Source organism: Eulemur rufifrons, chromosome 19, assembly GCF_041146395.1.
Source record: "Eulemur rufifrons isolate Redbay chromosome 19, OSU_ERuf_1, whole genome shotgun sequence".
Taxonomy (NCBI): domain Eukaryota; kingdom Metazoa; phylum Chordata; class Mammalia; order Primates; family Lemuridae; genus Eulemur; species Eulemur rufifrons.
Window position 1 is genome coordinate 83,406,944 of NC_091001.1, and position 25,590 is coordinate 83,432,533.

General features: G+C 42.2%; 2 protein-coding genes across 2 annotated transcripts in view; one reads left to right on the forward strand and one right to left on the reverse strand.

Moving 5' to 3' along the window:
- LOC138399822 (large ribosomal subunit protein eL39-like) overlaps positions 1 to 25,590 on the forward strand; it is a 196,972-nt gene that overhangs the window by 69,447 nt on the left and 101,935 nt on the right. The gene's annotated exons all lie outside the window — the stretch shown is intronic.
- The window catches only part of EML4 (EMAP like 4), a 150,258-nt gene continuing 143,073 nt past the window's right edge, over positions 18,406 to 25,590 (reverse strand). The window contains exons 21-24 of the mRNA XM_069494487.1: positions 23,787 to 23,874; positions 23,152 to 23,250; positions 20,551 to 20,681; positions 18,406 to 19,840 (exon numbers count right to left, since the gene is read on the reverse strand). Of these exons, the coding sequence (XP_069350588.1) occupies positions 19,367 to 19,840; positions 20,551 to 20,681; positions 23,152 to 23,250; positions 23,787 to 23,874 (792 nt within the window). The 3' untranslated portion in view covers positions 18,406 to 19,366. The remainder of the gene's footprint in view (positions 19,841 to 20,550; positions 20,682 to 23,151; positions 23,251 to 23,786; positions 23,875 to 25,590) is intronic.

The following is a 25,590-nucleotide window of genomic DNA, read 5'->3' on the forward strand; positions in this document are numbered from 1 at the left end:
TGTCAAACTCAATAAAGTTAATGTTGATAACACTACTACCGTCTAATATACAGTCTATTTTTAAATTTCCCCAGGTGTCCCAATAACGTGTCCTTTAGAGTTGTGTTTCTTTTTTTGGAGACAGGGTCTTGCTGGGTCACCCAGGCTAGAGTGCAGTGGTGGGATCATAACTTACTGCAGCCCTGAACTCCTGAGCTCAAGTGATCCTCCCACCTCAGCCTCCTATAGCTGAGTTTTTTAAAAATAATAGCTTTATTGGGATGTAATTCACACACCAGACAGTTCATCTAAAGTTTACAATTCATTGATATTTACAATATTCAGTTGTGCAACCCTTACCACAATCATTTTTAGAACATTTTTATCACCCTAAAAAGAAACCTGTAAGCAATCACTTCCTTTCCCCACTCCCAGCCACCCCACCTCCCAGCCGTTGGCAAGTGCTCATCTAGTTTTCATCTCTGGATTTGCCCTTTCTGGATGTTTCATATAAATTTAATCACATAATATGTGATGTATATGACTGGCTTCTCTCGGTGTATTATTTTTGAGGTTCATCCTTTTGATGGCTGAATCGTATTTCGATATACAACATTTTGTTCACTCATCTTTTGATGGACATTTGAGTTATTTTCATTTTTGGGCTATTATGAATAATGCTGCTATGAATAATGAACAATTTTTCTGTGCACATTTCTCTTGGGTGTACACCTAGGAGTGGAATTGCTGGGTCAAATGGTACCTTTGTGTTTAACTTTTTGGGGAATGGCCAGACTTGTCTCCAACTGAGCTTTACCATTTACCTTCCCATCAGCAGTTATAGTTGGTTTTTGTGTTTGTTTTGGGTCCAGGATCCAGTTAAGGATCATACATTACATTTAAATGTCATGTCTGTTAGCCTGCTTTTATCCAGAACAGTCCCCAATACCCTTTTTGATACCTATTTGAAGAGTCCAGGCAAGTTGTTTAGTAGGACATCCCTCAACTTGGATTTGTCTGATTGTCTCATTATTGGTTTCAGGTTAAACATTTTTGTCAGGAATCCTTCCTGGATGATGTGGTGTCCTCATCTATGAAAGATTCCTCATCAAGGTAGCATTTGATATCAGTTTGTCCTATTATTGGTGATTTGAAATTAGATAATTTAGTTAAGATGTTACTTGCCAGATTTCTTCTTTGTGAAGATACCCTGTGCCCTTTGTAATGAATAAGTACTCTGAGGGGTGATATTTGAGACTTTCTTTGTTGTTGTTGTTGTTAAATTTTTTTTGTTGTTGTTGTTTATTTCATCTTATTGTTATGGGGGATACAAAATTGCAGGTTACATACGTTGCCCATGTACCGCCTTTCCCCCCAAGTCAGAGCTCCAGGCGTGTCTGTTCCCCAGACAGTGCGTGTTGCACCCATCATGTAGGTATATATCCCTCCCTTCCCCACCACCCCCCCTTCCCGAGTCAGCACCTTCAAGCATTACCATTCCCCAAGCGGTGCGCAATGCACTCATTGTGTAGGCATACACCCATCCCCGCCCCACCACCCACCTCAGTCTGATATCCGATTGGTGTCGATCCCAGATGTGTATTTAGGTGATGTTCAGGGAAACCAATTTTCTGGTGAGTACATGTGATGCTTGTTTTTCCATTCTTGGGATGCCTGGATCTGCGCTCCCGGTGAGACTGTTAATAACCTGTCCTCAACAGTCCTGCACTTCGTATTAGTGTTCATTGGTGATTCTTCACTGAATTATTTATTACTAAGGTGGTTGTGAAAAAGTGATTTTTTTTCCAAGTGTCATTCCTTCCATGTTGTTGACATTGTTCTGTGAAGATGGGCATCCCCTTTGAAAAAATTTTACTGTAATTTCCTTATTCATTATCATTATTCATTTTGATTCCTGAATGAAACCCAAATTTGACTTCTGTGTTCTACTGACATGCCCCTAGCAGTCTTTGAGCATCTCCCTACTTTCTGACAGACAGGATGTTTTCCACACCTTGTATTTTCCTCACTCCAGGTTCCTCTGTTTACTTTCAGGTATTGTCTATTAATCTAGATAGATGCATTTTCCTCGTCTGTCTGTTTTATTTTTGCCTAAATGGTATCTTCCAAAACTCACTTATATCTTAGAGATTGTTCTCTGCCTCATTGTTTTTGCATTGTATTCCATTTTATGATGCATCATAGTTTAGTCTCTTTTTGATGACTAGTTTTAAATTTTTTGCTTTTATAAATACTGTTTTGATGCATAAACTTCTTTACATGTCATTTTACATGTTGTTGAATATATTTGTAGGATCATCTCTAGAAGTGGGACCTAATAAGGCCAAGAGGATGTGCATTCCAATTTCCATAGCTGTTCCTCACTAAGAGATACGGTGCTGGTTTACATTCCTATTTAGCAGTGTTGAGAGGGCTTGTTCCTCCTCACCTTTGCCAACAGAATGTATTATTACAATTTGATCTTTGCCAATCTGGTAAGTAATAAAAATTATTTGTGGTTTAAATTGCCTTTCTATTGTAAGTAGTTGTGTTGAATATCTTTTTTAAAAAAATTATTTTTCTGTATTTTAAAAAATAAGTTACATATCCTTTTTGGTGAACTGTCCATTCATCTACTTTGTCCCCTTATTTCCAGGGTACTTTTTGATAAGACTTTATATAGATGTCATTGGTCCAGTGGGCTGATTTCTTCAAGAGCAGTCTCCTGCCTGAGCCAGACCTCTTCTCACTGCAAGTCCCAGAAATTCAGTAAAACCAGCTGATGCAGAAAGGGGGATTTTCCTGAACCCGAGTGAAGCTGGGGCCTCATAAGGGTTACATTTAGGACCAAGGTGGTTGTCTTTTCTGTCACTCTCTTGGCTGTGCAGCTGTTTAATTCTCTGTTTCTGTAGACCAGCTTTCTGTGTTTCTCATTGCACGTGGGTAGGAGATGGTTGTCCAGCTACTGGCAGCCAGCCCTAAATTCCAGGAGAGAGAACGCTATTGGCCCATTTTGGGTCAAGTGTTCCCCACTGGCCAGTCAACTGTTTGGTGCCAGGCTGTGGGGGCAGATGCAGTGAAGGAGCCCAGGCCGTCCTGTTCTTGGATCTTAACTGACAGTTGAGAGCCTTTGGTTTTATTCTCAGAGTTAGGATTATTCCCAAACATATTACTTTGAACCTTTGCCTGGTTGGTTTGTTTACTCAGAGAGTGACTATCCTCCCTCTCATGGGTTTGGCTCGTGTCAATGCTGTGTGGATGAAATGCTGTTAACAGAGGGACAGTCACTCTTTGCCTCCTCCAGGTCAGCAGTGTGGGTTCATGTAACCCTGCGGGTATGAAGACTGCATGGGGTACCTGGACAAGGATAGTTTAAGGGAATTGAGTTTTAAATCCTCAGCTTCCATTACACTTCTTAAAATTGAGCTGCTGGAGAAAACACCTGGCTTAAGGGGGACCTTTATGATGTTCTTGCACTCTACGAAAGGAAGGCACACCCTCAGCCACTCTGGTCAGACTGCGCTGTGTTGCCAGGGAGTGTAAAAACCCGCAAGTATTGGTAATAGTGAGGAAGTATGTGACTCTAATGACTGGGTAACAAATCCTTTAGCAAGTTAGAAGTTTTCTGAGTCCTTGCTTTTAACAAAATTGGAGGAAGCAACCGAGTTGTCAGTTGATCATTAAGAAATAATTGTGATAATAGATCACTGCATGACTTTTAGTTATAACTCAGGAATTCAAAGAATTCACTGATATTCCTATCACAGAACTTCATTCCTTTCTGCTTATTTTTGAAAACAAGGTTTCTTGGTGCTTACATCAGTAAAAATAAAAAATGGATATTGAATTGAATTGGTACTGAAAATGTCTTATTTTAACAGTAAGCAAGATTCATCCATGGAAACCTGAACTACCTCCCCTCTCTTCCTCTAATTGAGATCCATTTCTAATACAAATTTTATCATATTTAATAGTTTTCAATATTTATATTCTGTTCTTGTGGTCAAATATGTGCTAATAGTAATTGTAATACTGTAGTCCAGAATAAAAATATTTTTTTTTTTGAAACAAGGATCTCACTTTGTTGTCTGGGCTAGAGTGCCATGGTGTCAGCCTAGCTCACAGCAACCTCAAACTCGTGGGCTCCAGTGATCCTCCTGCCTCAGCCTCCTGAGTAGCTGGGACTACAGGCATGCGCCACCACACCCGGCTAATTTTTTGTTTCTGTTTTTAGTTGACTGGCTAATTTTTTTCTATTTTTAGTAGAGGTGGGGTCTCACTCTTGCTCAGGCTGGTCTCAAACTCCCGACCTCAAGCTATCCTCCTGCCTCGGCCTTTCAGAGTGCTAGGATTACAGGCGTGAGTCACCACACCTGGCCAGAATAAAAATATTTCTAACACTTTGAAACCTTTATGGTCACAGAAAATTTAACCAAACTGAAATTTCAAAATTTTATAGAGAGTTATGTACAATCAATAAGAGACTTTCAACCCTGAAGTTACATTACATTGGGGTAAAATTTTGGGGGTATAATTCTAGGTATGGGAATGAAATGGAAATACAAGTTGAAGAAGAAATTTCTGACTGTTCAATAGATATTTGTATTTTCAATGACAAGAAAGTGGGTGTCTAATGCAGTGGTATTTATATTCCACTGGATACATTTATAAAAGTGATTTAATAGTTTAACCAATAGTTATAATACTACAGAAACTGTACTGTTTGTAACTAGACTTAAAATAAAAAATTTTAATGTTAAGGTTAAATATGCAAAAGGGTACATATTGATTAAAAATTTTTTTAGGATACACAAGAGCAAGAAAGGTTGAAAATGGCTACTTTATACTTCTCCTTTTAAAGAAGTGCCCACTTGTCCCTGTGTTTGTTTTCTCTGTCAGCCAAAGTCCTTTTCAGGGTCTGACTAGCTTTCCCTCTCCTTCTCGGTCCTCATCCGGTATGACTTTGGTGTGCAGCTGTCAGTGGCATGGTAAAGGTTGGCATGGCTTTTGTAACAGTTGCCAGCTTTCTTTTAATTATATACTTTTTTCTCCCTTTCATGTGTGTGGCCCTGGGTAGGCTTTCCTGGCTTGTCTGGTGTTGAGGTTTGTGATTCCTGAGTCGTCTTTTGGATTTTTCTTACGGTTGGAAGCTTTGCAAACCTCTCTGTTTCTGGCCCATTGATCCTCAATAGCTAGAGGTTACACCTGGGAAAATGAAAGTTGATTGCTGAGAAATTCTGATGCTACATATTCCTGGTGACTTAATACATTTATTTGACATTTTGACTACATACATCCCAGGCTGGTCACTAATCTAGTGCCACAGACTGCTCTTGTTGGTTGAAAAGTGGGGCTCTGTCCATAGTGCCCCTCTTGCCAGGTTCACTGGCTGTCATCCTTGTTTCTCAAGGGCCTCCCTGACCCACGGTCAGCAAGGAGTTCGACGAATCCTTCTGGACATTTAATTAGTGTGCAAAAGCACACACTTTTAGGTGTGAGGGCCTCAAAGATGAACCAGATACCCTTGCCTTTGGTAAACAAGCCTGATGATTATATTTAAGGAAACTTTTTTAAGACAATCATTTTTAGGGTCCTTTACAGAGTGTCTCTCAATCTCTTAGGGTTGGTAGACCATATGGCTAAGAAACACTCTTGTTATTGAGGAATTTTGCAGTTATCCCTCACCTGTCCGGATCTGGGAGCTCTGTGTGACTAATGGGGTTTGGCTGCTTTCGAGCTGGCTGCCCCTGGGTGGGCGGGGGTGGAGGGAAGCCTGGCTGTGGGTTCTGTTCTGGGAAACACACGTCATGTCTGTTCAGTGGCAGATCGGCCCCTACAGTGTGGAAGGCAGCACCAGCTGACTCGTTAGATGAACAGGGGCAATTGGGGTGGCTCAGCGCCTCTTGAGATAGGAGGAGAGTGGGATAGATCATTTGCAGTCCCCTCTGTTGTCAGCTGCTGTCACCTGCATAAGCTTGAATCAAGAATCCTGACCTCTCGGTGGCTCCAAGGTGCCCAGGGTGCAGTGTGCTGCAGGATGTGTTGGGATGGGCTTGCTCAGAGTCCAGAGTTGGCTGGAGCTCATTTCCAAGAGAACTGCTGCAAACTACTAATGGAAAATAGAGGCCAAGCAGAATGGCTGGGAATAGCATTCTTTAGATAATATTTTTTTTCTCAAGTTCTGACACAGTCCTCGGGGACATCATGCCTTCCCTTGCCTTGACATTGTCTGTGATGCTGAGATTTGTCATGGTCACGTGGCTGCACCTCGGGGCCAAAGCACAAGTCCTTCATACAACCCAACATGCACTAGCCAGTTTGGAATCTTTGCTAACTCCAAATATCACATTCCCGTGGAAGTCAGCTGAAGGTGCCTCAGGCTGGGAGAAATGGGGTTGCCCCCGAGTCAGGAAGAGTTTTAGGAGAAAGCTGAAGTTCATTGCAGTAGGGCCTTGGGACCACTAGAAAGTAAAGTCAGACAAAGTTAGGGATCTGGGTTTTCCAAGGCAGAAGAGGAGAGATTGAGGCTGTGCAGGCCGGTACTTCGTGCCTGGGTGAAGTGCCAGGACAAGTAGGTGGAGAAATTGGGGTGGTTCCTAAGGGTATCTTGCCAGGCAGAAGGCTCGATGCTCTCCCAGGGAGAGGGAGAGAAGTGGGGAAAGGGCATTCAGGCAGGAGTAGAGTGGAGGAGCTGGGGCACAGTCTGCTCATTTTGGGCTCATTTCAGGGTTCTGGCTGTGCCAAGCTCATGCTTAAGTCCCTTACAACAGGGACTACACTCCAGGACTGTGGGAAAACCCAAGGATGGCGGCAACTTGGATGCTCAGCTCAGCCTGGGCCCTTAGGAAGGCCCTGGCACAGGTTATAGAAGAGGCTCCCTGCTAGAGAGGATGGGGAAAGATGTAGGATGTCCCAGAATCTGTTAAAATCTGGCAGGCTCCAAGCCCATCTTCCCCTCCCATCCTCTCCCCTGTGTAGGCCACAAAGCCTCCATGTTATACTGAGCAGACTGATTTGAAATTGAGTTGAAGCTGAATGAGCTGATGTCCACTTCAAAGTTCAGTAGTGTTTGATTAGAGCCATCCAGGGACTAAACCTGGTCCCAGGAAATTATTCTGACCGAATAATTAAAGTGAATAAAGGTTAGGTTTGTGTTTCTGGCTAAATCTGTGTTTCACTCAGCATCCCCAAAACATGAATTCCATTAACCTTTCATGAACTAACATTAAATTGCTTTCAATTAGTTGTCATTCTAATTAATGTTGAGTCACACAGAGGAACCTTTGTTTATCCTTAGTAGCAGTTCTCTTTTCTCCTCTGGAACTATGTCCTCTTGATTTGGAAATCAAGCAAATGTTGATTTGGAAAATTGGTTGTATAACTTTCAGTGTGTTGTCCTGCCCATCACTCCCTTGGTCAGGACCTGTTTATCGTTCCGTCGGAGAGAATCGAGCCGTGGGAAGTAGGCCACAAGCGCGGCAGGAGCCACTGGTTGAGTACGCCCTGCTGAGTGTTGGGTTGAAACGTGTAACTTGTGAAAAGGTGTCCCCTGGCTGTGAGAGAGAAAGGGAGGGAACAGTTGAGGTGGCTCAGCCAGCCCAGGCACGCGTGGGCAGGGCTCTGGGGAGGCTCTGGGTGCTGAGGGAGGCACGGTCTTCCCAGGTGGGCCTTGTACACGTCGGGGGGAGCACGCTGCTGTTCGCACATCGTGACCTAGCTCCCTCTGAGCCTGTATGCCCTGGGCGTGAGTGGCTTTGCTCCTCCCAGGTCGTCACCTGCGCCTGTCTGCAGCCTCAGTGTCCTGAGAACCGGCACTCCCGGGCTCCCGTCTAGTGGTCGTAGCAGAAGGGGTGGGGGGAGCACTCTGGGGTAAAGCGCTGTGTCCCTGCTGCAGGACTTCCCTATGCCTTGTCATCCAGCATGTTTTTTCTGTTTTCTCGACTGATTATGGATGTGACGTGTTACAACCAAGACAGAATCTCTGAGCCAATGCAGGATTCCTTAAGGTGGCACATTCCACCCCAAACCCAGGATGCCAGAGGTGAGATTTGTTTTCTTTGGCTTTAGGTCTAACAGAGGTCAGAGATACTGACTACTTACCCCATTGTCACCATCAGTAACCCTTAAAGCACAAATCATTCATTCTGTAAGGTGCCGGGCCGCAGAGGCACAGAGAAAGGTGACACTGCTCCTGGCCTTCCGCGCTCACTGAATGTCGCACATAATCAGAGTGCGACAGAACCGTCCAGAGGCAGATCCAGGACCTGGGAAGATGAGGAGTGGTGGCAGGAAGTTCCCAGAGGGGCACCGTTTACATCCTGTGAGTAGTGGTTTCCAGAAGACGGCAGTGGGAAGGCCATTTGGTCTGAGGGAAGAGCACGTCCGGAGAGCATCTTGGGTGTGCTTGTGGGGTGGGGGAGAAGAGAGGAAGGCAGGATCCGAGACTAGAGCCGGGGAGGCTCAGGCCACCTCAGGAAGAACCTGCCTGGGGCCGGGCCAAAGGCAGCTGGGACTCGGGCTGGTGAGCAGTGTGTGCGTGCGTGTGTGTGTGTGTGTGTGTGCGCGCGTGTGTGTGTTGGGGATAAGCACCGAATCCACCGGTTTTTGTGGTTCTTTGGAACACACGGTGCCAGTGTAGGGGACAGAATGGAGAGGGAAAAACAAGGCCCTGGCATATTAGGAGTTGTGGTGAGACCTAGTGAGGGCCTGGGGAGCAGCGGCGGTGGGCGTGAAGAGCAGTGAACCCCAGGGGTGCGAAGAGGCCAGCGCGAACCCAGTCTGGCAAGGGCACGTCGGAGGTGAGGGAGGAAGGCAGCTGGAGGCTCCCAGGAGGACCCAGCTTGGCCTCTGGGTGAATGGAGGTGCTGAGCCTGGGGTAAACAAGGCAGGGCGGATTTTGTTGGGAAAAGCGGATTGCCTGTGAGTCCTCCAGGTAAAGAATCCCAGTAGGCAGGCAGGGCTGGAGAGAAGGGATCTGGACCGGAGATAAGGATTTGCTAGTGTACAGGTGGCGGTGGCCATGGGTGTCTGTGACATTGTTCAGAAGCTATAGAAGAGTGAGGAAGCAGAATGGGGGAAATACCAATGCTCCAGGTGTGGATGGAGAGGAAAAGAGCCTGTGATGGCTCAGCCAGGTATAAGAGAAGGTAGACACAGGACAGAACATGCTGTGTGATTCCATTCACATGAATGTCAAAACCAGGCAAAATTATTATGGTGATAGAGGTCAGAATAGAAGGTACCCTTGTGAGGGACAAGGCAGATCAGACTTGGAGTGCTGGGAAAGTTCTGTATGTTCCTCTGGGTGGTGGTCACATGGGTGTATACATAAGTATGTATATACACAAATACACCAAGATTTGTACACTTTATTGTAAGTGATGCCTTCAAAAGGTTGTTAGAAATAAGAAAGATGGGAAGGAGGGGGGGAAAAGAGGAAGAAGAAGGGAAGAAACCTGGAATGAGTAGTGATAGGAGAGGATAGGATGTTCAAGAAAGATGATGACTAGTGTCACTCACATGCCCAGAGGTCAAGCCAGGACGTGGGCCGTGGCCTTGGAGTCTGCCCTGCCGGCTCTCTCATGATCGCCACTAGTGTGCGTCCCTCAAGCTGTTGGACGAGTGGTGCAGAACAGACCTGATGCTGAGTCAGAGCACGGAGGAGTGAGGAGACTGGTAGGATGCTCGGCACAAGGACATACCTGAGAAACCTCCCGAGCTTTGTCCACAGGTCCCAGCAGTGCAAATGGTTCATCTCTGGTTTCCCGAGTGCCCTCCCAGACGAATCCCCATGTTTAAATTTGATAATTTTTAATAAAAAATGTAATTACTATAATTTGATTTAAAAAAAAACCTTCCTTCTGTTTTAATGTGAGAGTTTCCCATAGAAACCACTTCAGCTTTGGTGCCTATGAATGGCAGTTTTATTAATAAAGCCATCTGCAGGCTTTCCTAGCAATCTGTCGCATTGCTCATGGCTTCCCTTGCAAACACGGTTTGTTGTGAGAGGGCCTCGCCAGTGATGTGGAGGGCATGGCCTCCCCTGACTCTGATGCAGGGACGGCTGATCGCTCACTCTCTCATGCTCCGCGAAAGCTGCTTCCTCGCGGAGCAGGTGGGGGGAGGCCCACGAGCAGGGGCTTTGGATTGGATGTTGTTGGTGGGCAAGGCCCTTAATCTCCTCTTCCGCCTCCCCGAGACCTGGGGGATGTGCCTCGGGGCGGCACAGATAGTACCTGAACTCTCCTCCACCCCCACGGAAAATGCTTTCACAGAATCAAGTAATCATCCTCAGTTAGTTAAACTGTCCACTGGGGCCTTTTTTGTTGTGACAATAGTTAGATTTTTGCTGTCAGATTCCTCACTTGCCCCCACGACAGGGCTGACCCATCAGGTGGGGATGGAATTGGATTCCGCCAAAGCTCAAGGTCTTGTGAGGGCTCAAGTCCTAACAAGGGGATTCTTGGTTCAGCTCAGAATTAATTCATCTTCTAAATGGAAATGTCAAAGCCTGGCAAACATTCCTGCTAATGATTCCGGTGATGAGATATTCATGGGCAGCCATGGATTTTCCACTGAAGCCGGGGCCTGTCACTCTAAGGAGAAAGCCTGATCACCTAAGTTCAGCTCTGCAGCAATCTTAGGAGGGCCCGCTGAAGAGAGAGTGAAATTCTTTTCCTTTCTATTTTATTAATTCTGAGTAAGGGAAAGTGATTCAGCCCAAACACCTGAGGGACACCTGAGGGGCACCTGAGGGGAAGGCAGGGCCTGGATGGCTTCAGGAGAGGCTTTCCAAGGAGGGCGTTGAGTACTGATGACAGGAAAGCAAATCAGCAGCAAAACAAGCAGGAGGGAGAAGAGGTACCGAATGCTCCAGCAATTGGGGTCAAATCACTGAAAGGCCCCCATCTGTGGCCAGAGTGTGGGAAGTTTTTGTTATATATTAACCAGCTGCCATCGGAGGGGTGGACCAGAAGATGAATCCTTAGTGTTCTCTGTTGTCCCCGCCGTCTCAGATGCTGAGCTTTACAATTACACCTCTGTCCCTCTCCCCCGCTCTTGCCTGGGCGCCCTCCATGCCAGAGCTCGCAATTCTCCCACTCCCACGTGGGATGGCGAGCAGGGGCCAGAAGGGCCACGGACGCTGCCCAGTTCCACAGGCAGCAGCGTTTCCTTTGACCTGTCCGTGGAGCACTTCAAGTACACAAGGGCAGAAATATTACTACGTAATAAGAAGGCTTTGTTGTAGTAAGGCCAATTTTCTTCTCTATGTTCCCTTCAAAAGATAAAGGGAAGGTAAAGTCTCTGCATCATTATTAAATGTATTTTGAGATAGTAAGACTCACAGGAAGTTTCAGTGGTAAAGCAGAGTCCTGTGAACCCTTCCTTCAGCTTCCCCCAATGGTGACATCTTATATAACTGTATAATATTTTTTATTTTTTAATTTTTATTTCCACATATTACAGAAGTACAAATGTTTAGGTTACGTATATTGCCCAGTACGTAGGGCAATAATAATTGCTCTGACCCAATAATTGCTCTGACCCCACCCGAGTCAGAGCTTCAAGCGTGTCCATCCCCCAGACGGTGCGCACTGCACCCATTGGGTATGACTACTCCTCCCCCTCACCTGCCCGACACCGATGAATGTTACTATTATATGTGTACTTAAGTGTTGATCAGTGTGGATCATCGATACCAATTTGATGGTGAGTACATGTGGTGCTTGTTTTTCCATTCTTGGGATACTCAGTTGGAATGGGTTCCAGCTCTATCCGGGATAATACAAAGAGGTGCTATCATAACTGTTTAATATTAAGACCAGGAAAGTGGCATCGGTACAATATGGTAATACAGACTACAGGCCTTACTCAGTTTCCACCTGTTCTGCATGCATTCGTGTGTGTGATTCTGTAAAATTTAATCCCATGTATAGACTCATGAGCCACCATCATAATGAGCATATAGACTGTTCATCACCACAAAGGAACCCCCCGTACTACCCTGTTAAGAGTTGCAGCCACTCCCATCTCTGTCCCTTGACAGTCACTAATCTGTGCTCTGTCTCTATAATTTTGTCATTTCAGAAATGGTATATAAACTGAAATACATGGTTTGTAAACTTTTGAGATTGGCTTTTTTCACTATAAATAATGCCCTTGAGAGCCATCCAAAGTTGCATATAGTAGTTTGTTCCTTTTATTGCTAAGTAGTATTCCACTGTATGGGTTCTACATCATTACTTTTTTTTTTTTTTTTTTTTTTTTTGAGACAGAGTCTCACTCTGTTGCCCGGGCTAGAGTGCCGTGGCGTCAGCCTAACTCACAGCAACCTCAGACTCCTGGGCTCAAGCGATCCTCCTGCCTCAGCCTCCCGAGTAGCTGGGACTACAGGCATGCACCACCATGCCCAGCTAATTTTTTCTATATATATATTTTTACCTGTCCATATAATTTCTTTCTATTTTTTAGTAGAGACGGGGGTCTCACTCTTGCTCAGGCTGGTCTCGAACTCCTGAGCTCAAACAATCCAGCTGCCTCGGCCTCCCTGAGTGCTAGGATTACAAGCGTGAGCCACCACGCCCGGCCTACATCATTACTTTTTAAGTAGCAAATTTAACCTTTTGGATATTTCAGTTTTAGAATTTAAGCAGGAGATGGATGGTTTCAATAGATGGCCAATCCAAGGCTCCTGAGTAGGAATAATTTACTTTTCACATTTCAAATTATACATGATAGCATCTAGTTAGAATTTTCTAATTTTAAGAGAACTGGACTTTGGTATATACCAGTTCTAAAATATGCAAGGCTTGTTTTTACCACCGTTCTAGATTGTGTGAGGGCAGGGGCTATATCTTTCTCACCTTGGGATTCCCTGCGGAACCCAGCACAGTTCTTGCACTAGGCGGGTTCTCAGTGTACATCTGATGAATGGATGCTTCCTTTGGCTCCTCAGTCCCACAGAAACTCCCCAGGATTCAAACTGGCTACCACTTTGAAGGTAGCAGCACAATCCATTTTTCTTGTAAAGAGCCTGTAGAGGAGGAGCTGCCGTATTTGGATTTCCCCCTTAGTTACGTTAATTGAAACAGAGCTCTACAGTTGACAAGGGAAGACCAGCTTCTGGCTTTCCTGATTCTGACCAAGTTACCAAGTCACCTCCACCGAGTGCTGGCCAAAGGGGTATCACTGTTGACAGTGGCAGGGTGGGGCGAGTGGATCTGCACAGGGACGGGCTCCAAAGTATCCTGTGATCTTTCCTAGAAGGCACTCTGGCTTGGTGACTTTGTGTTCAGTCAATAATGAAATGGGACGAACAGATCTGAGGGCTTTGTGTTTCACTAAAAAGTTATTTTTCTTCCCTGGGGCCATTTCCTACAGCACCCACTTTGTTTTCAGTTCCTTTAGTGAGATCTTGTGAAAATACACACTGTGTCAGGAGTTGAAGTTGGCCTCTGGAGCCGATTTTGCTGAATCCCACTGAGATATTTAGTCATCAGAATCAGCAATTGTTCATATTCATCTCTGTCAATGGATGGCTCCCTAAGAAAATCTATTTTTGGGACTGCATGGTTACATTGCTGAAAGGGAGAGAAGACAGATCAAAGCCCCGTGGCTGAGCACGGGGCTGGCCCAATCCCCAGGCTTGCCATGCAAAGCGTGGGATGGGGAGTGTGGACAGTGGAAAAGGCACTATGACAGAGAGAAGCTGCCACGCTAAACTCGGTGAAATGGAAATTGCCCAAAGTCTGGAAAATAAGGGAGCAGTGTCTCCACACCAGTGGGCTTAAATTGAGCGTTAGGGACTGAGGACTCGTGCCTATGGTCAGGAAAGGCAGGAAGAGCAGGGAGTTGCTGGCAGCAAGTGTCACAGTACCGTGAAAGAGCCTGCAGCTCCTCTGCCCCGTGTTCTGGTTGCAGGGATGGGAGGAGAGGATTTGTGCATGAGATGGGACCCTTCGACTTGGTGATTCTGTTCAGAGCTCAAAGCAGTCTTTTCCAAAGCCTAATTACTTCTAGTTTTTCCTTATGCTAGTCTTAAACCTTTTCTATTAGAAGTCTAACCCGCCTCATTCTTTCTTTTTAAGAATCATCATGCTACAGTATACATATTCTACAGCAGGAGAGCACACTGGCTAGCTGAATGGACTCTGGAGGCAGGAGTACCTGGCTTCAAATCACGGGTCAGCCACTTGCCAGTAGTGTAGCCTGGGCAAGTCACTTGGCTTCTCTGTTCCTCAAGTTTCCTCATCTGTAAAACGGAGATAATGGAATTCAGGACTGTTGAGAGGATTGACTGAATTAATACATGGTAACTGATATTGTTAGCTATTATGGTTGAATGGCATCTAGTTATATGGCTGTGCCGTATTTAACCATTAAGCACCTGTTTTTTTTTGGTTTTTTTTTTTTTAGCCTATCCACATTTGTGTCCTTTGACACGTAGAAGTGGTACCCTTAAGTTTTCCTGCCAGATTTCTGGATTGGTAATTTTGTTTTAAAACTGAGGTCACTTATTTAAAAAAAAACCATAACTGCAATAACATTATCATACTTTTAACAATTAACAATTGCTTAATGTTATCAAATGTCTAGTAAGTGTTGTCTCATGTTTTTTTCTATAATTTGCTTGAAATCAGGATTCAGCAAGACTCATGGATTTTTAAATACTGATGGTTTGTGATATACAGGGGTGAGGATTTAGGAACAAATGAATTGTTTAGCTTTTAAAAATATAGTACATTAACATCTAATGAATATGGCCCTGTTTGGATTGGTAAATTTTTTTTATTATTTATTGATTGATTGATTGACAGTCTTGCTCTGTTGCCTAGGCTAGAGTGCTGTGGCGTCAGCCTAGCTCACAGCAACCGCAAGCTCCTGGGCTCAAGTGATCCTCTTGCCTCAGCCTCCCGGGTAGCTGGGACTACAGGCATGTGCCACCATGCCCGGCTAATGTTTTCTATTTTTAGTTGTTTGGCTAATTTCTTTGTATTTTTAGTAGAGTTGGGGTCTCGCTCTTGCTCAGGCTGGTCTCGAACTCCTAAGCTCAAGCGATCTTCCCATCTCGGCCTCCCAGAGTGCTAGGATTACAGGCGTGAGCCACCGCACCCGGCCTGGATTGGTAAATTCTTAAAAGTATTCAGTAAACCATGGTCTCTGAGAACATCACTCATGAAGAGACCATCGACATAGAAATGAAACAGGCTGGTATTTCCAGAGGAGACAATGAAACTTTTTCTATTTGTTCTTCTCTCTGTTCCTTTGGCTGAGAAGTTTATCTTCTTTTTATTAGAGGTTTTGTGTTTTCGTTTCCTCAGTCTTGTTTTGTTGCCTAGGCTAGAGTGCAATGGCATCATTATTACTGCAACCTCAAACTCCTGGGCTTAAGCGATCCTCCTGCCTCAGCCTCCAGAGTAGCTAGGACTACAGGTACGTGCCACCTCACCCAGCTAAGTTTTTGTTTTTTTTTTGTTGAGACAGGGTCACCATGTTGTTCAGGCTGGTCATGAACTCTGACGTCAGGGGATACTCCCACCTTGGCCTCCCAAAGTGCTAGGATACAGCACCTGGCCTGTACTAGCTTTTTTAAGTTGTAAGGATTCATTAATGAAGGTAGAGTAGAAATTCAGGTTTCCTTTGGAAAAAGTGAACCAATTAGAACAAAATGAGTTAGTATTACCTGAGCCCCTGTGAGGAAAGCAGGAGCTGCCTCTTTCTAAAGGGTTGAATCTATTGTTTTTTGGGGAAAAACACTTAGAGATCTATTTCTGAGGTCCCTGAAGACTCCAGTCTTGGACAAAGGGGACTTTTCCATCAGGGCCTGGTGTCAGTGACACATGTACAGCACCACTGTGTGCAGCAGATTCACCTACTTCTGGACTAAGGATTGAGACTGACAGACCCTCTTCTCAATTTCCCTTATCAAGGCTGGGCGCCATAGCTCACGGCTGTAATCCTAGCACTCCGGGAGGCTGAGGTGGGAGGATTGCTTGAACATGGGAGTTCAAGACCAGCCTGAGCAAGAGACCCCCGTCTCTATAAAAAAAAAAAAAAAAAATCCCCTTATCGCCTTTCCAAAAGTGCCTCCCAGTCACTAACAGTTTGGGGATGCTTGTCCTGCAATCGGTGCTCCTCTGGTGGCAGCTCTTCTTGATCCTAGTCCTACATATGTGCTCGTCAGCCTGTTGTCTTGGTCTAAAAAACATGTTCTTGTCCTTACTCTCTTGATTCCAGCTTAAAGGTAGAAATCAAGTTCCTTCTAGAAGTTACACTAACATAAGTTTGATGTGTCCAAATCTAATTCATCATTGTTCCCCTGTAGATGAGTTTTTCTGGATTTTCTTATTTTTTATTAAGAAAAATCACATTCTTTAGTGGGTTCACCTGGCATTATGTCTCAGAATCAGTGAAAAATGGAATTCATAGTCCAGGGTAGCCTCTCATGGGTTACTGTATAAGTGGCTGTGAACATACAGTCACCAAAGATGAATAAGGCAATGATGTAAATCTCATTTCCATGATTGTAAAACTGGGCAATGTTTGGAATACTCTCAACCTATTATTCTTCACAAAGAAAATTTGTAGCAGCCAATTTATGGTTGTGGTATACAGAGGATCTGTGTTACTAAGCAACATGGGAGAGACGGGAGACAGCAGAGAATGCCACGGCCTACTGAGTTCAAGTTCTTCACAGAGGCTAACACTGGGAGGCAGCCTGGTCAGACAGGTAACCAAGATCACCAGGATTGTTAAATGTTAAACATTAGAGAAAGCAGACATGAAATAAATTAAAACTAAGCTATTCCCCTATTAAATGGGAGCATAGATCAGAAGTAATTTCCTCTAACATTATGAGACAGAGTCTGTTACCACCAGATTTTATCCACAGCAACAGGAGTGGATAAATGTTTCCTCCTGAATTGTCATGTTTTCTGATAACTAAATAGTCACGGAAACTAGCAGTATAAATGAAGACAGAGTTAAGACACATTTAGAGAGACAAAGGAAACATTTCGATTATTTTATTTTTTAATCTTCAAAATTTTCTGCCATGAGACAGGAATGCATGATAGAAATGGCTCAACATCTTCACATGAAACACTTGGATTCATTTTCATTCACAAGTTTTTCTAAAAACATCTACAATTTTATAATCCCACCCACTTCCAACCATTATCACAGATTTAACTGACCCTTAAACAGTAGTTGCCAGCATTAGATAGCTGGAATGCTTTCTGCGTTATTAGTAGTGTCTTTTAAAACTACCACCCAAGAGTATCCAGATTATGAATCTCATTGTACACAGCAACCCCAAAGGTGACTGATGTCCTCAAGTAAACTCCCTGCTTATCACTGAGAGCTGTATCCCCCAGGTATTTAAAGAAATGCTCTTTCTTCTCCAAGAACTGCTTGTTCATCTTGTAGTATTTTTCTTGCAGGGAACAGCACCTGCTGACCTGATGCTTTAATCAGCACTGCTAACAGGTGAATATGTAGGCCTGATACTTACTGGTGCTCTGATAACTATGTACAGAACATACTGAAAAAAGTTGGGTTGCTTGGAATCTGTATCTCTTCTTTTGAAGAGAACTACTTTGAGGTTTTTTTTTTTTTTTTTTTTTGAACAGTTGTAAACAAAAGGAAGAGATACACACAGACATATATCTATACACAGAGATCTACACTGAGTATTTTCAATGTGGTGCATATCTTCTTATCTAGAGATACACACAAACATAGAATAAGTGTCTCCACTCGCCCCTTCACACACACCCAACACCCTTCCATACAGCATGTGAATATAAACGTTGTAAGTGTCCTTGGGAGTTCACTGGAGTTTTCATATTACCAAATGATGATGAAATACCTGATTTGTATTACTCCTGAGAAGATACTAGAAGGGAATGACAGTTCTGATGCACTTTGGAATGGCACAATCACGTAAACGCTTGCATACTTAAGACTTCTGAACTCATCCAAAGTTTCTAAACATGATCTGACCAAAAAAATAAAAAGTATCAAAACAATGCAGCAAGGTAAAAAATCAAACAAAAAGTTTTTTATAATCAGAGTATAAACAAATATATAGGAAATGCATATTTGTAATTATTTTTAAAGTAGGAAACATGTACTTAAGAAAAACATAGTTGGCCAACAAAACTTAAAAAAAAAAAAACAACTTTTCAATGCATAATAATACATGCATTGCCCCAAATAGCAGGATAGCCACATTTGACTTGCAAGGTTTATAGCAATTCCACTAGAAAAAAATTACTATATGGCAAGTCTGTTACATATGCAATTTACAAAAAATTACTGTTACTTTTATACTTCTGTAAAAAAAGAATTTGTAATTTGCAGAATATCTTATCCCTCAGTACAGTTAATTTGTATAAAAATTACAACTAAACCAATGAATTTCAAGCACCAATTAAATCCTTTAAACTTAGTATATTCATATTTCTCCTATTATTGAGGGAACAAATTATGATGAAAAGGCTAAGCTAAAATTAGCTAATTGTTACAGTTTAGTTTTAAAGGCATGTGGTTTTTTTCTTCCATTCACTTGAATACCAAACATTTGAGAATGTTTAGGCCAGTAAAGGACTCCTCAGAGGAATCTATCATTTCTGAGTATCAATGGTTTAATATACATTAAAAGCTCTTTAACAAACCAATGTTCCCTTAGTTGGAGGATAAACTAGATTTGTACACAAGAAATTAAGGGACTGTTCTTCATTATGACTTAGAAAAGGCAGCACCTATATAGTAGACTAAAGAGCACATTTGGACATCTACTGGTAGTGTAAGAAAACAGCATTATTATTCAAGAAGGCAATACCACTGCACTTGGCAATACTGACGTTTTTCTTAATTAAAAAATTTCCATTAGACATTTGGGGTGGGAGGATATCGCAATAAGAGCACATTTTTTTTTTTCTGGTTTCTTTTTCTGCCTCAGGAAAAATAAGTAGTACAGTCTGAGCCAGCAGATGAGTTAACAGTGTTTGTGATGCTTCTGGTTGTTCCTGAAGAAAACACGTTCAGATAACAAGGGGTTTATTTTCAAAAGCAATACAACTGCTGTTTTTGTTTCCAGTATTTACATCACACCACTTACACACACAGTAATTTCTGAGACATAATGTTTCAATCTTCCCCTACTCTTTCTTCAGTTTGGTTAATTTTCAATGCACACCAAACTGAACCTTTAGGTTGTCTGCATTTGAGAGACTGAAGGTAAGACTATTGAAGAAAACAGATCACATGGAAACCAAAATCTCGATCCACAGTGATTCTCCATCACTGCCCATCCTGTTACCTGAACTTTACCACAAAATCACATGCAGCTGAAGGAGAAAAGAGTCGCGCTGAAGCCAAGGTATTAGGACAGGGGTGAAGGGTCTTGCTGGTCCTCGGGACGAGCAGCTTCATTCTGCTTCTCACTTTGCTCGTTGGATGGCTCTTCGTCAATAGGCTCACCAACATCTTCGCTGCCCCCTTCACTCTGCTCCTCGCTGTGGTCTTCACTTGGCTCCATGGTCTGTTCCAGGCTGTTCTCCAGAAGTGTGGGAGAACTGCTTATTCTACTTTCTTCTTCAGCTGCCTCATTTAAGGGCTGGGAAGGAGGTGGTGTGGGAGTATTAGATTGGACGACACTTTCAATGGAAGAGATGGGGGCTTTGGTTAGAGCAGTATCTGCTACAATCTCATTCTGAGGCAAAGGTAACTTTTCCACAAGTTTCCACTGAATGATGCTCATGTCTTTTCCACCAGTTGAAATCAGGTGACTGTCATTATGAGTAAAGCTGACATTGGTGACATGGCTGCTGTGGGCACTATACTTGTGACTGGGAGCCTACATGAAACAAATCAGACGGAAAGGAAAATTAAGCTCATTCTTTATATGCCTGGCCTGCCTACAGAAATGGAGGTGACTAGATAGGGAAGGTACCGGCTTGTGAAACAGGTAATTCAAAGCTACAAATCATCAAATCTCAGAAATAAGGCTGGCAAGTAATTTCCTTTTGCTATCACTTTACATAGGAGAAACAAGACAGAATAATCGGACATCTGTACTTTGACACTGTATGTTTTAAAAAATAACTAGAAGTCTATCTCTTCTGGATGTTGGGTAGTATACTTGTCAGAGCTTATTAACTACTATTTTGAGATGGCTAGGGCAGAATCTACTAGGTTGGCAGGATAATAGGAGGTTTAGGAAGTAGTTCCATTAGTTTTATAATGTTGATTGTGTGTCTAGCAAATATTTTAGTATGTTTAGGAGAAATTTAAAATTGCTAAAATAAAAGACACTGGACAATAAACAAAAAGGCTACCACATCATCGATTGCCACTTCTACAGCTCTCTGAGCCTTAGCGAGGAGGGAGGCAAAGAGAAGCAGTGCCTGTGTGGACGCTCACACACAGCCCTACCTTCCCTGCCTCTGGGCGTCCAAGTAGCAGGGAGAGTAATTAGTAACTCTACAAATACGTTGTTGCCACTGACACAAAATCATCCCCAAACGAAAGGCCCAATAACACTAGTTTCCATTAAAATGAGTTCACCTTTGCTTTGGAGCAGGGATACTGAAACAGATGGACTTTACAAAAGTCATCGGCAACAGCTATCACCTTTCTATTGTGGGATCGCACCAGTGCATTTATATCTGTCCCGTCGGATCCTTCTGGCCAGACACCTTTGATATGGAAACACAGGGATGTAGAAAAATTAGCCTAAAAATATAACTGTGATGTTACATATGTTTCTTTCATTTTGGAATCTGATTAACTTTTATCTGTGTTCAAACTCTTAGCTGCTGACATTTGCCTTACAAATTTCTTAACAGCCAAACACTGCTAAGAACATCATTTCTTCATTGAAATGATGAACTTTTATCCAAAATCAAACCTTAAAGTTAAACCAAAATAGCCTCAAGATGGAAAACTTACTGACTTGATAGTAGTCAACAGTAACCAGCAGGTGGTGCTAATAATTTATTTTAGTTTCAGCTTGATAAGCTCTTCCTTTTTAAAGTGTCTCTAGTTGGAGGAGAAGGCATCAGTTACTTGGATAACAAGGTTTTCAAAAACAAAGCCACAGCACGAAGTCTTCAAAGTGGACTCTCTAGGTTCCCTTTTGGGCCAGCACCTCCAGGAAGACCTCAAAGAGTTTCTCTCTTATGGAAATGGCACAGGCCACACACTGGTCTAGCATGTTATCCCACAGAATTTTCCTGGAAACATTATTTATGTCCAAAGATAAAACATATAAAATTTAATTATTCTGAATCATAATAAGACACTCGTGATTATGTTCAACATAATTTTCACAAACCTCTATTAGGCTAGATTAAAACTATGGAACATTTAAGGGTTGAGATGTTGGCTCCCTGTGGTTGAATGCTACTTTAGAGAACAAATGTTTTTGGTAAATTTGCTAAAAACATACCAAAACCTTTAAACTGATATCTGTCTTATTAAAATAACCAGGGAAGTTACCAGCTATGAGCCACTGCTTCATTTTCACCCTGAATAACAATATTATTTATGGACAAGTGAGGATTATTTTGTTTCTAATTTCTTCCTAACCTATTAAGCTGCTTTGTCTTAACAGCACTGTGTGTTGTTTTTTCTAGAGACAAGGCCTCACTCTGTCACCCAGGCTGAGTGTAGAGGCATGATCATAGCTCACTGCAGCCTCGAACTCCTAGGCTCAAGCAATTGTCCTACCCCAGCCTCCTGAGAAGTTAGGACTATAGGCATGTGCCACTGTGACCAGCTAATTTAAAAAAGGGGTTTTTTTTTGTAGACGTGGGGTTCTTACTCTGTTGTCCAGGCTGGTCTTGATCTCCTGGGCTCAAGTGATCTTCCTGCCTTGGCCTCCCAAAGTGCTGGGATTTCAGGTGTGAGCCACTGCACCTGGCCCCAGCCACTGTGTTTTAATTCTTTGCAAACAAGGCTGTATTGTTTTAGCTTTTCCGTCTATCTTCTAACCCTTTCAGAATGATACCTGAAGACTGGGGAAGGCTTAAGGAAGCTATCACAGAGGCAGATTTCTAGAAAAGTCTAAAACATCAGGTTAGGAATAATCGCCAAATTTTATCTTTAAATGATGTCTACTAAAAATGCCTTTATATTTTGACAAATGGTGCTGGAACAATTGGACATCCACATGCTAAAGAATAACACAGGCTGGCAAGGATGTGGAGAAACTGGAACTCTTGTATACTGCTGGTGGGAATGTAAATGGTGTGGCCACTTTGGAAAGCCTGGCAGTTCCTCAAAAGGTTAATCATACAGTTACTGTTTGATCCAGCAGTTCCACTCCTAGGTATATACCCAAGAGAAATGAAAACATGTCTACATAAAAACTTACACATGATTGTTCATAGCAGCATTAATAGCTGAGAAGTGGAAACAACTTGTATCAATAAACTGATGAATGGATTTAACAAAATGTGGTATATATCCATACAAGGGGATAGTATACAGCCATAAGAAGAATGAAGTACTGATCTATGTTACAACATGGATGAACCTTGAAAGTGTTATGCTAAATGAAACAGCTAGTCTCCGTGGATCACATATTGTATTGATTCCATTTATATGAATTATCCAGAATAGGGAAATCTGTAAAGTAGATTAGTGGTTGCTGGATGGGTAGAGGATAGGAAAGATGGGGAGTGACTGCTATTGAGTACAGGGTTTCTTTTTGGGGTGATGAAAATATTCTAAATGTAGATCTTGATGATGGTTGCACAACTCTGTGAATATATAAAAATCACTGAATCATACATTTTAAATAGGTGAATTGTATGATATATGCATACCTCAATAAAGCTATTTTCCTCAATAAAGCTATTTTAAAAAAGCCTTTACAAACTTAAAAACTTTAATTTTCACTTGGAGAAAAAAAATGGGAAGGTAGTATGTATTACTATGTGAATTTCTTTTAATGGTCTTTCGTATGTATTGGGGACCAAAAGTGCTGGATTCTGCAGAGAACAAATCCCATATTGGTTCACTCCTGATACATTTAATCTCTCTGAAACTGGCGTTAATAGTGATAAAACTAAAGAAATACATTCCATTATAAATGGAAGCAAGTAAATACTACAAATAAAAACCCCACAAACCGCCTCTTCACATCAGGTGTCATGTTCTTACCAAAGACTTGAAAGCCTAGCACACAGGTGTATGTTGTCCAATCAATGTCCTTACAATCCGATCGATTCCTGATTAGTTTGCAGCCATTTGGAATGTCCCCTTTAAATTTAGAAACAGGAAGTATAATCATAGTGCTTGTGTACAAATGTATTTGAAAGTGCATCTCGATTCAAACTAGCCACGTTTACTTGTATTTATAATCCATACACTGAAAAACATTAAGACACATTTAAAAAGGAAAAGAAAGTGTTTACTTTAACAGGGTTTACAGAACTACAAATTGTTTCCCATGGAAGTTTTTCCCCCTCTAAAAAGCATAAATGCCCATCCATTATGTTCCTCCCTGCCTCCAGGAAAAGTTGTTAAATGCAAAACCATTCAGAGCAGCATCAATCTCGGTGAGGAATTTCTTATTGCTACATGTGCCTTCAGTTCTACACCATTAAATTAATTCATTACTTTCTTGGAGAAGTGAACCACATTTGAGATTCTCATTACTTAGCTCAGAGTAATATATGCTTTGTCAGGTTAGGGAGGCTGGCCTGCATTTTCTGCAGAATTCAAATTTCATGCAGCCTGTTCATTAGTGCTCCTGCCGGACACTTCTGAGTCCATATATGATCATTCATACTTACAGTGCAGTATCTCATAGTCTCCCGAGTTAGACATTATAAACTTGTTGTCTGGGGACCAGTCAAGGTGTGTGATGTAGCTGGAATGTCCCTAGGGAATGAATAACAGATCAACTTTTAGAAAGCATTTACAGTTTTGAATGATAAGTAGTTTAATAGTTAACCAATACTGTTTTCTGAATACCCATCTGTCAGAATTCCTAAAGGACAGGGAGCAGTATCACAGCTTCTAGAACTGAATAGTTCTTATAGCAGATCTGTAGTTCTTTTTTATTCTATTTTATTGGCAGCCAAAGATGCAGGTATGTGAAGATGCCGGTGACACATGAAGAGTTCCTGCAAGAATTTGGAACTAAAGGGATCTCACCACAATAGAAACATTAAGCATTTGGAACTTGGGAGAATCCTGTTGGCCTCTCTACATAGATACCAGAAACTAGTACCTACTACCTGTCTAGACACTTCCAAGAAAGATAGCTCCTTAAACTTATATCTTAAAGGACGATGCAAAGGATATCACACCCTCACGCCTTATTTCAAGTCACTGGTGACCCTATTAGAATGACTTCATTTTTGAGAATGAAGTATTGGTTACAAGTTGTACACAAGGAATGTAGTTGTCCTGTGCTGCTTCTTGACTCTCCATGGTACACCTCAGAGGCTGAGGAATATGGCATCCATATATAGTCATATGAAAGTCTCCTGGAAAAACTCCTCTCTCTAAAAAATGTTCTGGGGGAAAAGTCACCCAACACTGCACTCCTTCAGAACAGCTGGACCCATTATAATCATCTGACTCCTTAAAACATTCCTTAAGCAGGAAAACAGTGATCTTTTCCTGCTTAGGATTTATTAACACTGTGAGAATTAAAACAAAAAAAACTATTCAATGCTGAATTCTGTTGTCTTCCCGTAAAGGCATTTGATGACTTCCAGTAAACTATTTGATATAAATTACACAGATCTTATGGTTTACCAAAGTCAGTGGAGATGTGAATTCACTTTTATCTCCTACAGTCTTTGGTGAAACACATTTAATTCCTAGTGTACTTTTTGAATTACTAGCTTTCTGCTCACGTGATTTTATTTTTTAACAAATTCAATGTACCTTAGGTATATTTTTAAATGATTTACACAAGGTATTCTAAATATTCCAGTACCCTTCCAAAGTCTAATGGTATGTCCTCAAACCTTTCTGGAGCTATAATCTGCACCATAGTGCTGCATGTGAAATCTACGTATTTAAATGAGTTTAGGTGATTTGAGAACTGTAAAAGCCTTCTGAAACCACCAGAGATTAGGTGTAACAGTATATTGGAAAACAGATTGGGAATCACTTGACAGACACACAAGGGACCTACCAACTTAACAAGAAATTAATTTTCAGAGCCAAAAAGATGCATGTGGTTATTGGATATTTTAGTATGGCAGGGGCATGGGGTTCATACAATCCTTTTCATAGTACACAAGTACCTGATGCCCAGCTCTGTTGTCTGGGGAAGCCATACAAAAAAAAAAAAAAAAAAATTGAAAAAACTGTGGCTACATGAAGGGTTTAACCAGATTAATCATGGCAAAGTACAGTCCTTTGGGAAGTATTCATCCTAACGCAGAAGTACTTAAAAGTATTATCTGCATCTTTGTGCAAAGCCTCTATAACAGCATTACTTAGAAGAGCATCAAAAGTATTGTATGTATACATAATATTCATGTAAGTCATATCTGTGTTGGACACAGAATGTGTTCAGAAGGTAAATTAATATGAAGTATTCTCAAAAAGGACTCCTGAGTAGGAAAAGTCCCCACA